This window comes from Mastigoproctus giganteus, chromosome 3 (assembly GCF_048544385.1).
Source record: "Mastigoproctus giganteus isolate SK-2022 chromosome 3, ASM4854438v1, whole genome shotgun sequence".
NCBI classification, from domain to species: Eukaryota; Metazoa; Arthropoda; class Arachnida; order Uropygi; family Thelyphonidae; genus Mastigoproctus; species Mastigoproctus giganteus.
In genome coordinates this window covers 87,531,053-87,547,735 of record NC_143577.1, presented here as the reverse complement: position 1 = coordinate 87,547,735, position 16,683 = coordinate 87,531,053, and the positions used below count along the sequence as shown (strand labels likewise).

Sequence of the window (16,683 nt, the reverse complement as noted above, 5' to 3'; positions counted from 1 at the left end):
ACAGCGCTGCGTGTACCTCGTATTTATAATTTTACGTCACCAACTTCAGATTATTAGCGTTTTTTTCGGTACCACTCAATCATTCATACCCGTACTAATCATGTGTCACATGAATTTGTTTATACCCGCGATGCTGTGCATTTTTTTAAGTTACTGCATTTTAACTCTGCTATTGATTTTATTCCAGTTTATTAAAGTTGTGTTTTACTTATTTATTCCATCCACTTCAGTATTTTTTGATTACATTAAAAGTTAGTTTAACTGTGGTGTGTCGGCTTTTGCAAGAAAATTTCTACGAAGTATTCCCCTTTCCTATTAAAAAAAAAGGACACAAGAAGTTTCACATTAAAAGATCATTGATTTTTTTTCTGTTTTTAAAGAAGGACATGAGGGACATTCCGCCTATCTCTGAATGTTTCATTTCATCTGCTTTACAGAAGGACAGAGTGTATGTCGCTGAATGCATATAGTGAAATAAGATTTATTTCCCTTGCATAAAGAGAGGCTGTTGGTTCTATGATTTATGTTATTGTTTGGTAGACGTAAAATTCAAACTTACATCATTTCAGTTTATGTCAGTCTGTCTTATTGGTTCAAAATAATAATAGCGCATGGTTTAAAAAATTCAGGTACTATATTCTCTTACTGGGAAATATAATGAAAATCTTAAGTTGCTTCGTAACTTTTTCGTACCTCAGGCATTGAACAGTCTCAAGGGAATATTCCCGAATGTGATTTCCATGTGGTCCTTAATACGAATGCTTATTATTTGAGTTACAAGTACCGCTATTTCTCAAAACAGGCAAACCAAGAACAGTTTTCGTGGTGTAAGGCTGTCATCCAAAGTGATGATTTATAGTGGTTTGTGTAATCTAGAGGAGAATCGGCTGATGAAAATGAATCTTATTCCAAGGCAATTTTCCTGACTCACTGAAAAAACAAGTCGTAGAGAAATGCATCCAAAGAAAATAAAAGAAAGGTTTCTCACATAAATTGTTGCTTTTATGATAACCTGAAGGAGAAAGGTAGCAATCGATGATTTGGTGTATTTGTGGATAATGAAGGAAGGGAAAGTAACAAACTGCTGTGTCATCTTGAAAGAAGACAAAAATCGATAAAGACACGTTTGTTACAATTTTTTATGTAGAAGTGCCACCGCTTAAAGGTCAGATAGCCCACTTTGCTGTTACTAATACCTAACTAACAAAAAAAAGGTTGAATCTATGGCACGATTTTCAGCTAAGTCCTGGAATATTTCGTTATACAGTATTAATAAATATTTCGGTTAATTATATTCATAAAAGGTTAAAGTCACATAAAAGGCCGTTTTAGAACTACCTTTTTAAAATAACTTGTGTTTGGAAATAAGCCAATCAATACATTCGATGTGCATCAAAAATATGTATAATGATATTTATATTCCAAAGATCTCAGTACGTTTATGTGTTACATAAATTAAAATATTCATTATTAGGAAGAATTTCACTTAGTGGAATAGTAAACTAGTCACATAACTAGTTAGATGTTTTTATTCATGTAATTTTGTGCATTTTTATCAGAAATAATAATTAGTTGCGGTCCAAACATCAGCAGCTTCTGTGATTAAAAATAGTGTTCCTATATGATGCACTGCATTATTTACCTAATCAAACAATACATTACTATTTGCTTGTGTAAAGAATGCATTACTATTCACTTGAAATAACTTTCAATATTTGACAAAACAATATATAATTGTTTACACAAGAATTACAAATCATGTGAATCGCATGCCGTACCATAATATATGAACAACTGGCCATATACGTAAGGATGTTTTATGTGTGCAATTCAGTGCAACAGTGGGTAAGACAAAAGAATTAAATGATTTTGAACATGGCATAGTAGTCAGAGCGAAACGCATCGGTTTGAGTACCTATAAGAAACTGCAACTCTGCTGCGGTTTTCACGCACGACTGTGTCTTGGATATTAAGATTGGTTCAGTAGCCAAACAGCCAAAGAATGGAAACATTCATTGATGCGAAAGACCAATGGAAGCTGAAAAGATTTATGCAAGATAACAGAGATGCTGCTTTCAGTTAAATAACAACTCAGTTTTTGCTTCCATCATTGGTAACCAAAGTAGCATGTCATGATGCACAACTAATCTTAGATTATCATGGATGGGGTTTATCACAGCTGATAACCGAAACAGGGTTCCACACCTCTCAGAAAAAAAAAAAAAAAAAAACAGTTAAGTTTATAATGGGCTCAGGAACAACGACACTAACAATGGAGGATTGTAAGAACGTTGACTTATCTGCCGAATCGGAATCATCCTGTTTCACCTTGACGGGAGGACCAGGCGAAAATGGCTGAACCCATGAACCTATCCGCCAGGTGTCAACAATGGCGACCGTTATTGAAAGCGTAATGGTGTGGAGGACTGTTTTCGAGGTGCATAGTGGGTTTCGTGATACCAGTAGAGCAATATTCGGATGCCACAGGCTATCTGGAAATTGTTTCCAATCAGCGGCATCCCTTCATAGCTGAAGTGCATGTATCTATTTGCAAATATTTTCTTCCTATTCACAGATGGATTCATTGCGAATGGGATTTTTGATATTCCTGCAATTTTTGCGAATTCAGGATAATGCATCATTACACAAGGCCCGAATTCTACAGAACTGGTTTTAGGAACATGAGAAAGAATTCTGTCTAGTGTGGTGGCCTCTCCAATCACTAGATCTCGAAGGAGTTCAGCACCAGTGAGAGGACATAGGATGCTTGCAGAGTAGAGATCCGTGTTTGCTTTCTGCAACCGTTTTTAGTTTTTAAGAGCTGTGGAAAGAAATTCAGTAAAATAGGCCAGCATCCCCTGGCACGATTTGACATCTCGCTGATTCCATACCACGATGAGTCTAGGCTGTTCTGATCGTAAATGGAACCTGCTGGCTATTAGGTAGGTTTACAAATGAAGTGGCCATTACTAAAATATATAAACCAAAATGCTGGAAAGAGTAAAAACAGGATTAAGGTTTTTCCTAAAGTCAGAGAAGAAATCTGGAATTTATAGAGTAAAACTAATTAAAAATTTGAAAACTTTGTGTGTTTTTTAAATAAAAAACATTTTTATTCAAAAACCAAAGCTCCTTGCTATTGTTTTTCCAATCTTATTTGTTAGTGGTCTTTTTACTTAATCAGTAAGATTCCTGCCTTACATTTGCGAAAGTTGTAAAAATGGATGACTGGAAGAAATGTTTATAAATAGAGTTATAAATACAATACCTGGATATGTGGATTTCAAGTAGAAGTGATAAGAATTTTGGCAGATATTTTCAAATTTTCACTTCACAGGGCAGTTAAACCCATGAATACACTCTGCCAAAATTAACCAGACATGCATGTTTCAAAGCAAATTTTATTTTAAAATATTTAATAATGTGATGGACTGTCACATTACTAAATAGCCTTAATTACACGCTGTATTCTGGTCGGTAGACTCCTAACCACTTTTAGATAACAGTAAGTCCGTATTTGGTCCTTTCTTCCTTCAACAGAGCAGTCCCAGTACATTTACTCCTTGTGGGCATCTTAGCCTATTCCGAAGCTGACGTTCCATTTCATCCCAAAGATGGTCAGTAGTTTTAAGGTCAAAACTCTGCGCAGATTAGTGAAGTTTTTTTTCATTTCCTTATCTGAAAACCAAGTCACTCGAGGCTGAGCAGTATGGGCATTGTCATACGAAACAGAAAAATGTCCCCTTCCCCCCATACTACTGTCTCAGGGTAGGAAGAGCGGGATATTCCAAAATGGTAATGTACGCCATGACATGTGGACATGTGCATATGTAATGGGCAGCACCTAGAACGTCTGTTCAACTCCACCTCGTATCTCTGTGAAGAACAGTATCACTACAAATGGGTCAGATGTGTGACGTAGGTTTGTGTGTATGTTCTGTTGTTGTGTCTGGCCGCTTGGCTACCCAGAAGCATCAGTCACCTGGACAGATGATTCTGGACACTCGTCCACGGGAAGGTGGACCAGTCCCAGTAAAACACGTACTGTCTCAAAAGAGACGCGAATCCACCTAGTGTTGCCAGAAGGTGGACCAGGATCCTCTGCGCGCCCATTCCAGAGGGGAGAAAAGGAGAGAGAGAAAAAAATAATAATAACTAGTGATACTGTTTTAAAAAAAACAGAGTAATTAATAAAAATAAGTAGACAATAAATTTCAATAAGGCCATATCTAAATGGCAAATTAAGCAGAAAAAAAAATAATAATAAAAAATTGGTGCGTTTGAGGGGAAAAAATAAAATAAATAAAATAAAAATAAAAAATAAATAAAAAATCAGCTGCACCGGATTAACTAACTCCAGGCAGAACGCGACGGGAAAAAAAAATAATAATAAAAAAAAAAAAAAAAAAAGTTTTTCACTGTGGACTTTCAGTTCGCTGCATGAGTATTTCTAATGCGTCTTGCTTCAGCATGGGTTCGACTTCTACGCTCGAAGACTGCAGCATAAGTCTGCAGCGCTGAGAGATTTTCTGGTGTTCGGAGTAGGAGATCCGGTTGATGCTCAGTGATGTTTGGTACTGCCTGTGTAAGAGTTCTTCTTATGTCTTCATACAGCGGACATTCAAGTAGGAGATGCTTCCAGTTCTCCTTTTCTCCGCAGAAACAGCCATCTGTTGTAGACAGTGCTGGCTGAAAAAGATTCTCGTCGAGGAAGCCATGTCCAGTGATCAAGAAGGAGGATTCCAAGGTCAGCAACAGCCAGGACTTAACAGTTTTCGTTGCAGTAAACGAGACCTCTGGAAGTAATTTTCTAGACGGCGCCTGTTACAGAGGTATCCCATCTGGTCTGCCAAATGTTTATTAGTTCATTGTAGCACTTGAGTCTTTCGGCTTTGGGGTTGCTGTTTAGATCCAATTCAATTTCAAGGATTTCAGTTGGAATTTTCTTCCTGATCCTGAAGTTTAGACCTCAATAGATGACGTACAAATCCAGTGGTAATGTTCCGGCGATCACTTGAATAGCAGCTGTGGACAATGTCCGGCAAATTCTGTGAGTAGAGAAAAGCATGCTTCGCTGGATGGAGTTAAGTTTGCCTCTCATTTTGACTAGCTTCACTCTATGAAACCACGCTCCAGTCGCATATGTCACAATAGGCAAAAAGGCCGCTCTGTAGTATAAGGACAGAGTTTTATTTGAGAGTCCCCAGTCACATCTGGAAAATCTAATGATGGCGGCTGAGAATCTTTTAGCCTTGGTTCCTAAGTACATAAGATGTTGGTGGAAGCTCAGCTGGTGATCAATAATCACCCCCAGGACTTTCGTCTGTGTTGCGATCGGGAGTTGCTTTCCAGAGATCTTAATTTGTGGGGGGGGGGGTCTGAGATCTAGTTTGGATTTGAAGAGCATCATTTTTGTTTTATCCGGATGGATTGATTCGTAGTTTGTTGAGCACCGACCAGGAGTTGAGATCGGACAGGATACGATTTTCTATACACTCTAGGTCAAAGCAGGATTTTCCAGGAACAACGATAGTGAGATCATCTGCGAAAGCCACTATTTTACATTAATCCAAGGGTTTTGTGAGCCAGATGTGGAGAACCCTATTCCAGACAAGGGCCCTAGGATAGAACCTTGTGGGCACCCTCGAGAGGTCGGTCTGGTTACCTGCGGGTAATTGGATTTGACTAATATCTTCTACTTTGTGAAATAATTTCGAAAGAGCTGATATAGCTGGAGGGAGCACTGCGCCTGGCGGAGGCGGGCCGATGCACTGTCCCACCAGACAGTGTCAAAGGCGCCCACGAAATCAACAAAGATAGCCAGTTCATATTTGGATGTAGAATTTTCTATGTGGAAAACCAGGTCAAACAGAGCCTCCTCAGAAGAGCGCCCTGGCATAAAGCCATACTGTGCTGGGGAGAAGAGATTTTGTTCACAGAGCAACTGCATGATTCTTAGTGCTATGAGTCTTTCCAGTATTTTCCCAAGATTTGTCGGGAGGGCAATAGGTCTGAGGGAGCGGGGGTCGTCAGGAGGTTTACCAGGTTTCCTGATGAGCCGAAGGAGAGCTACTTTCCAAATTTTGGGGAATACTCCGTCTTGCAGGCATTTATTGTACAGTAATTGTAGGTATAGCGGTCTAAGCTTGAAGAAGCGCAGAATAAAAACATATTCTATTAGGTCCATATCAGGGCATTTTTTGGGATTTATCCTATTAATCACTGCCGACAGTTCATCAATGGTAAAGTGGTTGGTAGTTGCCTTATTGTCATAGGTTTTGTTGACCATTCGTATAGCTGAATGCTCTGGTAGATCCCCTGCGGAATCATCCTCCGGAAACAATTTGTCTAGTATTTGATTAATTGTGTTAGTCCAGTTCGAGGTCTCTGATGTTTCGGTTGTAACTGTGCCAAATATACCAGGCATGTATGTTTTCTCCTTCGCTATCTTATAAAGAAGGCCCCATGGATTGGAATTCCCCGAGTCATTAACAAATGTAGTCCAGGTTGTTCTCTTCTTGGCGGCAATGGCTTTTGCGTATTCATTATTTTTGGCAATGTAGCTGCTGTGTAATCTTGTCACTTCAGAGATGGACTAGTTTCGATGGCGCTGATAAAACCGTCGCGCTCTGTGTACCGCATGACATTCATTGTTACAGGTAGTTGTGGGTAAGGGTCATCCTCTAGAGCTTTCCTCCACGGTAACGATTTTTGCCAATCGTACATTCACGCGGTGTGACCTACAGCTGTCAACGTGCATCTTTTCCATGTGCGGTGAATTTCTTCCGAAGAGCAGTCTGTACTCTAAGAAACTGAATAATATGAATACCACTGCGTTGCTCTAGCTTGGATACACTCGTCACACTGAATATCGTCTCTTCTGCTGGGTATCACCCTCGCGCATTCAGGAGAGTCAGCGTATATCATTTGCTTTAGAAATGTTAGTACCGATCTTAATTTACACCTAAATTTCACGCTCGTATAATATGACCGAAATCTTTATTATGCGCAGTGTGCAGAAAAAAAGAATCTACTTGTCGTATGTTACACTTCATTAAGATAGATTTCAGCGAGACATGTCGCGTGTTTAAAGCTTTGTCTAAGGGTGTGGCACTGAGTCTTATGGACCCATATATAAACTTCGCTTATTGTTCAGTTATACTACATTTTTTGTAATAGATAAATGTTATAAATTGTGTACGAGTAATCCATGAATTATTAAGAATACAGACAGTTCTTCCCAACCTTTATACCGAATTCATTTTTTTCCGGTTAGGTCACCTTCATTGCAGTTATGCACTCTACAAATTTGTGATAATGAAAAAGAGCAAAAGTTAATAGGAAACTAATCCTCTCCCTCTGTTGAAACGCCAAATGTCTACATTAAGAGAATCAAGGCATTACTAGCCTCTGAAAATAAAGCCAAAAAAAAATCTGTTTCTCTTCACTGATTTATACTGTGCTTGGAGTATATCAGCTGGTGATTTTCAATTTTACTAGTTCCATTAGGTTCCTTTTAAACAAAAATAAAGTTGATTCGCCGAGGGACGTGCTCCAGAATAAGCGGTATATTACATAATTTTTGTTTTTAAGTAGAGGATATACATTTGGAGATCGCAAGCAGTGTTTTAGGCCATACACCAGAATGAAAATCATTTAGTTAAGTTACTAATTAGTGTGCACAACAGAATCTTAGCAGCTTCTTTTACTGTTTGAAATGAATAATGAAAATAATGGATATAAGATAAAAATTAGAACCCTTTCCGTACCTTTTCGAGTACGCATAAAAAGTTGAATAATTACAGATGATGTAGTTGACGCCATGGCATGAAGAACTACTGAAACCACTTTAGAAACCACTTTGACAACTGATGGAGATTTTTAACGAGTTTTTAATTTCTGAATGTCGAAATTTGTTATACAGTACGCATTCTGAAATTTTCTGAGAGGGACAGAGCGTAATGATCCGAGGTAATATTCAAAAGTTGCGCAGCTACTGTAATGCAATTGTCGAAATCACCATTAACTTAAGCAAAGGAGGGATCAATAAGAGGAATAAGTTATCTCCCAAAATTTGAAAAATACTTTTGCCTTTTCCATTTTCTTCAGTTTGCAGGCCATATGAGAGGACGATTGCTTTCCTCCTAATAATGAATTAAATGTCCCGCCCCTGTTATTTGGGGAGAGATATTAATTATACTCTTTCGAATAGAATTTCTGTCCTTTCCCTTCAGGTTTAGAATGGTGGAAGTGTGAGCTTTGTTTGTGTCATGCACTAGTCGATTCAGGTTATTCGCCCTTCCAAATGCATCTATCCGTTTCCGTTATCAGCGCAATCTTCATACTAATTCGAAACTGAAACCAGTATCGTTTTAATATTATTCTCATTTTAAGTACTAATGTTCCTGGAACACAATAAATAGTTTAGAATTGCACACCAGAAAAGTTACACATTCTGAGAGTCGTCTGGTGAACAAAGCGGAGAGCCGATAGCTTCATTCTACTCCGATTGCAAGCAATTTTAATTGGGTCCAGGGTTGAGTGTAGAACACCAGGATATACAGAAAAACTCTTATATGACGAAGTACATGAACTGTGACTCTCGTCAGGAGGAATACGCATCGAAAATAGATCCCTGTCTGAAGACCCAGGATATTCGATATTATTCATACCACGCTAGGAAACTGTATCAAAATGTCCCTTGTCAGCAAATCTTTAGGAAAAAAACTCCGGTAATTATCAGTACGTTTAAATCGCTGATGAGTCGGTGAACCCATAAACAAACAAATCGAAAATTTATTTACATAAACGTGTTATAATTCGATACTAGGTACGTATATTTATAGCAGCCATCTTGACTAGCACCGTGATTGCATCACTATTTTCCATAGTAGGACGAAACTGCAGATTTTTCTGCTGAAAAGGATTAAATGAGAATTATAGGACGAAGCTACAGCTGCTCTTTTTTTTTTTTTTTTATCAAAAACGTAATCCTTGCGGATGATGAGATCTTATTGCATTAAGCATCAATTATTTGTCTAAAAAATATCTGTAGTTTGTTTTTTTTTGCGAGAAGACAAAAGAAACGAATTTGTGCTTAATAATGATAACGCTTTATCACGCAATGTCAGTCAGATTTCGAAATGCTTCTTGATGCTTTCTTCTGTCTAATTATACCTGAAAACGCAATCATTATCTTCTACTGGTAGGAAGTTGATCCTCTTCCGGCAGCTGTGCTTTTTATCCTACGTGAAAAACACGAGACAACGCCTATTACACGAACAGCCCGGTTTACTGTCTTATGAGCGAGCTTTCGACAAATTACTTCCACTAGAATTATTCTTATATTGTCCAGTTCCTGGCAGGTGCTTCTGAAAGAATGACATTCCCTTACTTTATTGTTCATGCTCTGCAAGGACAATAATCATCGAAAAGAATAGAAGTGGGGGGAAACTAAATTGAGAGGAACAGTGGTATCGATGTAGAAGGAATTTTACCTAAAAATCTGAATACTTTGAAAAAAAAGACAAAAGAGCATTATTTACGAGCCAGTCATAAACAAATTTAGACCGGTCTTTTCATGAAAATAGCGAAGCCAAATAGCAACATGACCAATAAATGAAACAACTTAAAATTAAAAATAATATGATATATATTTTTTTGGGGGGGGGGGTCTCCTTGGAAAGTTCAGGCTACGTCCAGGGTCCGCTCCTGCCAGTATATATACTCCGATTGATCACTGAATTATGGCCACATACCTAATACCATGTTGTACCAAGGTACGCACGGATAAAAGCCATTGACTACACTAGATGTCTGAAGACGTCCGTAGGAATCTGTAGCCATGCTGCCTGCAAGGCTTTCCACAGTGTTGGAATAGATAACTGCAGTATACCCACAACCTCACTTCCCGTTCCAAAACATCCCACAGGTGTTCAATTGGATTAAGGTCATGCGAATTGGGTGGCCAATCAAGATGGACGATATCTTTTCAATGTGCACGATTGGTTCGAGGTGTTCCTCGCAACAATCGTCACAGTGTGGCTCCGATGACACTTCATATATTAACTTCATTTTAATGAAGAAAACGAACAATCCTATGTGACTTACGTAAAGCAGAGGATTCCAAATGCTTAAAACGTAAACCATTTCAGTATATGTACTGGGTGTATACATATAATATCGGTGTAAAAACGCCATAGACAACTCTTAAAGGAAAAGCCACGATAGTGGTGTAAGCGGCATCATTTCAACTGTATCTCATATTGTGCTCAACCTTCACATCGTACTGTGTGTATATACACATATATTCATATATATATATATACATTTATACATGTGTATATATATATGTGTATATAGTGAATATATATGTGTATATATATATATATACACATATATAATCACTGCCCTATCATTAATATCCGGACAGACCCTTCCATGGATAGAGAAATAGATCCTATGCATGCAACACGTCAGAAAACCTGCTATAAATATGCACACTGGGCTTCGAACAGACAATTGCAAAAGTGGGCATGCAAGACGACACGTTCAACACAATTACCTCAACAGTTCAACAGAATTGATCCCCTTACCAAATGCTAGACGCCGATTAACATGGTGTAAGGAGCGAATCCTGGATTGTAGAACAGTGAAAAAACAGTCATATAGACAGACGAGTCGAGGTTCGCACTCTAACAGTATGATGGCCGTTCCTGTGTGTGGCGAATGCCAGGGGAACAGTTCCTTCCTGATTGTATCTTCCCAACAATGAAGTTTGGTGGAGGCAGTGTCATGGTATGGGGTTCCTTTCATGGTTTGGCTTGGGCCTATTAGTCGTTATCGACAAAACCATGAATGCTGTGTAATACCAGGACAGCCTGGACAATTATGCACTTCAACATTATGGCAATACTTCGGGGAAGGCCCATTCTATATAATATAATAATCTATATAATATATAATTATAATAATTTTATATATATACACTGCTCTACCATTAATATCCGGACAGACCCCTCCATGATGGATAAATAGGTCCTATATCTTGAAGACAACGCGCCATGCCACACTGCTCGGGTCGTAACAGAGTAGCTTGAGGACATGGGTGTGGAAAAGTTGGATTCACCAGCCCAGAGTACTGATCTGAACCCTATCGAACATCTTTGGGATGTATTGGATCGTCGGATACGTGCACGTCGAGACCGCCCAAAGAACAAGGCATAACTGGTGGGCCGACCGGGCTAGCCAGGTGGGTAAAGTGCCTGCCTAGCAACCCAAAGGTCGCGCGTTCGAATCCCTCCTCTGGCTTGGATCAAAGTACTGTACTGCAAAAAAAAAAAAAAAACCTTGGGAGGTGCATTATGGCCACAGAAGCCGATGCGCCAACAACTACAAAAAAAAAAAAAATAACAATAATAATAAAATAAATAAATAAAAATAACTCGTATCTGCGTTAAAGGCTGAGTGGAGGAACATATCACCTGACGTTTATAAAAAGCTGGCTGAGAGTATGCCGCAAAGATTGAAGGCCGTCATAAAAGCAAAAGGTTTCAGCAAAAAATATTAAATGACACAATAAAAGCTATTTTTTGTCTGAAGGCAGGTGTTCTGATATTAATGGTAGGACAATGTATATATTATTTTACATTTTTTGTATATATGAACAATATACATTATCTCGTTCATTAGAAGCCATATTAAAGCAAGGCAAATGAGATAGTTTTTCAAGAGAATTGATGCAGTTTTCTGTATTCAATTTACCTGCTAATAAACATAATTCATTATGTTAATTAATATTCCACTATTAAAATGAAACCAACACAAATTATAAATGGTTCTTGAAGTCCTAGGTGGTAAATGACTCTCATCAACCGGTGCAATACCACCACTTTGCTTATTGGAGGCTTGAAGTGGTGGAACCCATGTTTAGTCTCTCGAGCTAAGTTTCGGTCAACCTTTCCCTATCTCTTCCATCATGCAGTATGATTGATGACTTTTGAGGTTATGATGAGCATCATGGCGAGATCCAATATTCCTTGCATTTCGAGGGTACAGCTCTAAAACGGTGTTCACAGGCCGGCCGCTAGTTAGTACACCGGACCGAACCTATTGGTAACTCTCTAGGAGACTTCCGGATCAGCTAGTGTATAATCTTGCTACCTCTACTCTGCCAGATAGTGACTGGAGAGAGTCCGAGTAGTGTGTATGCAGGGAGCATTGTCGAGGCCACGTTATGTCAAGGATCTGGGTATATTCTTACCACGTGTACGCCATATCCAAAAATTTCATTACTTCATACATCATGTCCCACCCACTTTTTCTTACCATTGAATACACCATGAATTGTCAAACTAATAGAGCAAGTTTATCTGCGAAAAGATCTAAACCTCCCAAGGACTTCCTAATTCATTTCCCAAATATACGTGGTCTCAGTTCTAATCTTAACATCCATTTCCACTTGCAGTCTACCAAACCTCATGTACTTTTTCTGACAGAATCTCAGTTATCGATTGATTCAACTACTACTCATCTCAGATGCCCAAATTATTGGCTGTATGATTCCTTTCGCCTCAAAGGTGGTACTTGTGCATATGTCCGTTCTGATATTCCCTGTCAGAGACTTGACAATTTGGAATCTCCTCTCTTTGATCTTCTCTGGCTTAAAACCTCTCTACCTCATTGTGTCAAATTCATCTGTTGTCTCTACCGTTCTCCAAACTCCACTAATCACTTGGAACTCTTTGACTTCCTCTCTTTGCAACTTGACTTTCTCCAGTCCAACTTTCCTAACAGTGAAGTAATTTTCCTTGGTGATTTTAATGTTCACAACTCCAGCTGGCTTCCGTTTTCTAGTCACACCGACCCAGCTGGCCGAGATGCTGAGGCTTTGCAATTGCTAATGACCTTACACAGATTGTTCATTTACCTACAAGAATACCGGACAATCCTAATCATACAGCCAATACGCTTGATCGTTTTCTCACAAACAGCCCTTCTAAGTACACGGTCGAAGTGAGAGGTCCTTTAGGCACTTTAGATCACAACTTGGCGATTGCCTCTTCTCCAATGGAACCTTTATCTCATGGCTATTCCCAACCTCGTGTTTTTTGGCATTACAAGAATGCAAAATGGGATGACCTGCGAGACTTCTTTTCTTCTTTTCCTTGGTCGGATTACTGTTTAAAAACTTCTGATGCCAACGTTTGCTCAGATTGTGTGAGTGAAATTCTTGCAGGAATGGAATCCTTTATCCCACACTCTACTTTAAAATCTCGTCCTTTATCTAAACCTTGGGTTTCCAATAAATGTGCTAAGGCTGTTCAAGAGAAGAATGTTGAATATCGTAATTGGCTTGTTTCTAATTCTCCAGTTTCATTTTCTGCCTACACCAAAGCTCGCAACAATTGTAAAGCAGTTATTAATCAGTCCAAACTAGAGTTTGAACAGGCTAAGAGTAGAAAACTTGCTTCTTGCCCTAATGGTAGCCGAGCATTCTGGTCTCTTGCCAAAGCTATTGGCCACAATTTTGCCCATCTCTGCTCCTACCTCTGTCCAAACCAGATGGTTCTGTTGTCACGTCAGCCAAGGATAAAGCTGACCTGCTAGCATCCCATTTTTCTTCCAACTCGTGTATTAATGATGTTCGTAAAACACCTCCCACCATTCACAACACGCTCCAGTCAATGCTTCCTGCGGGCTTCCGTCAAAAGGATGTCAGAAGGATTTTGACGAATCTTGATACTAAGAAAGTTTCAGGTCCCGATGGTCTTTCTCCACTTGTTCTCAAAACCTGTGCTCCTGAACTTACTCCTCTTCTTTGTCGCCTTTTTTCACTTTCTTATTCCAGAGGTGTTTTTTCTTCTGCTTGGTAATTTGCTCATATCCAGCCAGGTCCTAAAAAGGGTGACAAATCCCTCCCATCCAATTATCGTCCCATTGCAATTACTTTTACTCTTTCTAAAGTAATGGAGAAATCAATTAACCGCCAACTCTTAAACTACCTAGAAACCTTCCATCTGATCAACGATCGCCAGTATGGATTCCGTCAGTGTCGATCCACTGGTGCTATTCTGGCTTATGTTACCCATTTATGGACTAATTCAGTGGAAAGGTTCGGTGAAACACAAGTAGTTGCTCTTGACATCTCAAAGGCTTTCGATCGTGTTTGGTATAAAGGTCTTCTAAACAAGCTTCCATCTTATGGTTTGCCAACTGTTTTTAGTAATTGGTTATCCAGTTTTCTCTCTGATCGCTCACTGAGGGTGATAGTAGATGGCTCTCGGTCTTCTAACTTCTCCACTAATGCCGGTGTCCCCCACGGTTCAGTTCTTTCCCCCACTCTTTTACTCTTGTATATTAATGACCTTTTCCCATTGACTGGAAATCCTATCCATAGTTTTGCCGATGACAGCACATTGCATTCCACTTTCCATTTTGAGAAACCTTGTCCTGCTCATTACTGCATGCCCTCCCCCCGTTGATCGGGGGAGGCCATGGAATGGCCTCCCCCGATCAACGGACGAACCCTATGGAACATCTTTGGGATGCTGTGGAAAGGTCCGTTCGAGCTTTGGATCCTCCACCCAGGAATGCGACGGAATTATGGACCGCAGTACAGCAAGCATGGTTGGAAATACTAATCTTGCTTCAACTTCTCGAAAATCTGCTACCAATTCCTTAAATGCCGATCCAGTGGGTAATTGTCCAGTGGGGCAAAGACAACTTAGTTGATTTCAACCGTACTAAAACTCAGTCTTGTCTTATATCTCGCAAAAAGGATTCTTCTGCTCCTATGCTTATCTTTAGTGACACTCCGATTTCTAGGCAAAATGATATATCTCTTTTGGGGATTACCCTGACTTCTAATCTCTCTTGGCACAATCACATTACAAATATTGCTTCCTCTGCATCTAAAAAACTTGGTTTTCTCTTTCGCCTCGGCGTTACTTTTCTTCCAAACAGCTGCTCACTCTGTATAAATCGCAAATCCGCCCTGCCATGGAATATTGTTCCCACATCTGGGGTGGTGCCCCCAAAACCTCTCTCAGGCTTCTTGATTCCATTCAGAAGAGGGCAGTTAGGTTAATTAATGATTCATCTCTAACAGTCTCTCCACTCGCTTTCTCATAGACGTACTGTTTCTGCTGCATGCCTCTTCTAGAGATACTGCCATGGGCACTGTCCTTCTGAATTGGCTTCTATAATTCCCGCCCTCTCTTTCAGAACAGTCAGAACACGTGCCTCCACCAGAAAACATCCATTTACTGTCCAACTTCAAACCCACATATACATGTGGCTGAAAAAAAAATGCATATGCATAAAATGTACTTATTCTTACTGCTCAAATACTTCTTGTAACTCAGTATATGTTAGCAATGAGGATGCATTTACAATTTTATGGAGGAAAATGTGTCCATAAAAGACTTTGATTGTTTAGACGAAACAGATAAAGCTACATTCACGAAACTTCAGTATATTCTGCGTGCAAATTGCGTATTGTGAAAAATGTGAGAAACCTGTTTGTAGAAGTGGGAGAGTAATTGTCCATCTCTTGCCAGAAGCTGACTGTCTCGTTCACGGAACAACAAAATCCATAAAAATCTCCTCCAGACGAGATTCTAACCTAAATCTTTTCGACACGGTGTGTTTGGAAGAATAGTGGTTGTATGCGCTCTACTGCTAGCTGCAATCTCTTGTCACTAAAGAATATCTGTTATGATCGTGTTTGTTATGTAAAACAATATTACTTTTATCATTCCTGTTTGCATGGCGTGAAGTGTACTGATGAATCTATGTATATTTTCTTTCTGGAAAGTGTAGATCCATCACTAAACCAGTTTTTGATGGAAAAGCGGAAGTTGATTTCCTTTTTACATTTCGCTAAACGCTGAGTATTTAAATAGATGCAGTTAATCTAATTACTATAATACATTTTGAAAGATACTGTTTAATATCTGGGTGTGAGTTGGCCAATGGGAAGAAGGAATTTACTATTCTTGAGGCACACAACAGGGAGAACTTTCTTTTCAAAAAGATGTACTCAATTTTTAGTTTATATGGTTCATTGTAGATTTTAATTTGTTTATAAAATCAATACGGATTGTTTTAATTTATTCATTAATAAATGGACCCTTCACTCTCACTGTTTTAGAATTTATTGATCTATGATTATCTCTGATCTTTGTTTTTCTTTTGTTGAATAGGCAGACCTTAAGCAGCTGATCTTCTGCTGCTGTCGCAGTCCTCAGCCAAAAGGAGGACGAGGCTTAATGACCGTGCAAGCAAGTAATTATAGCTCCTTCCGAACCACCATTTTGGTTGTATCGAACAGCTGCTCGGTCAGTAGCAACTACTCTGCCACATCTGTCCCATTGAGAAGAATTCCAAGCAAATCCAGCCGTGACCAACATGGAAATGAAGATTAGATATAAAATTCCACCAAACACCACTAAAAGAAATATTCTGAAATCAATGACTGTGTTTTACCATTTAAATCCGTCTGATGAAAGAATGATCCATAAAATTCCATATTTTAAAACGGTGATGACGCTATGGTATTCTGTAGTTGTTGTTTTTATATCAGTTTTGAACGTATTTTATTTTGGCTTTATACTTGTATTTTACACTTGAATATCCAATCGAACATTTGAGTTTTTTCAGGTTTAATACTGTTTATCGTGT

At 39.0% G+C, this 16,683-nt stretch overlaps 1 protein-coding gene across 1 annotated transcript in view; it reads left to right on the top strand.

Moving 5' to 3' along the window:
• The window catches only part of LOC150088136 (G protein-coupled receptor 83-like), a 248,069-nt gene extending 231,629 nt beyond the window's left edge, over positions 1-16,440 (top strand). Inside the window, exon 5 of the mRNA XM_090370039.1 lies at positions 16,206-16,440. Within this exon, the coding sequence (XP_090226165.1) occupies positions 16,206-16,427 (222 nt within the window). The 3' untranslated portion in view covers positions 16,428-16,440. The remainder of the gene's footprint in view (positions 1-16,205) is intronic.
• Positions 16,441-16,683: the final 243 nt, after the last annotated feature.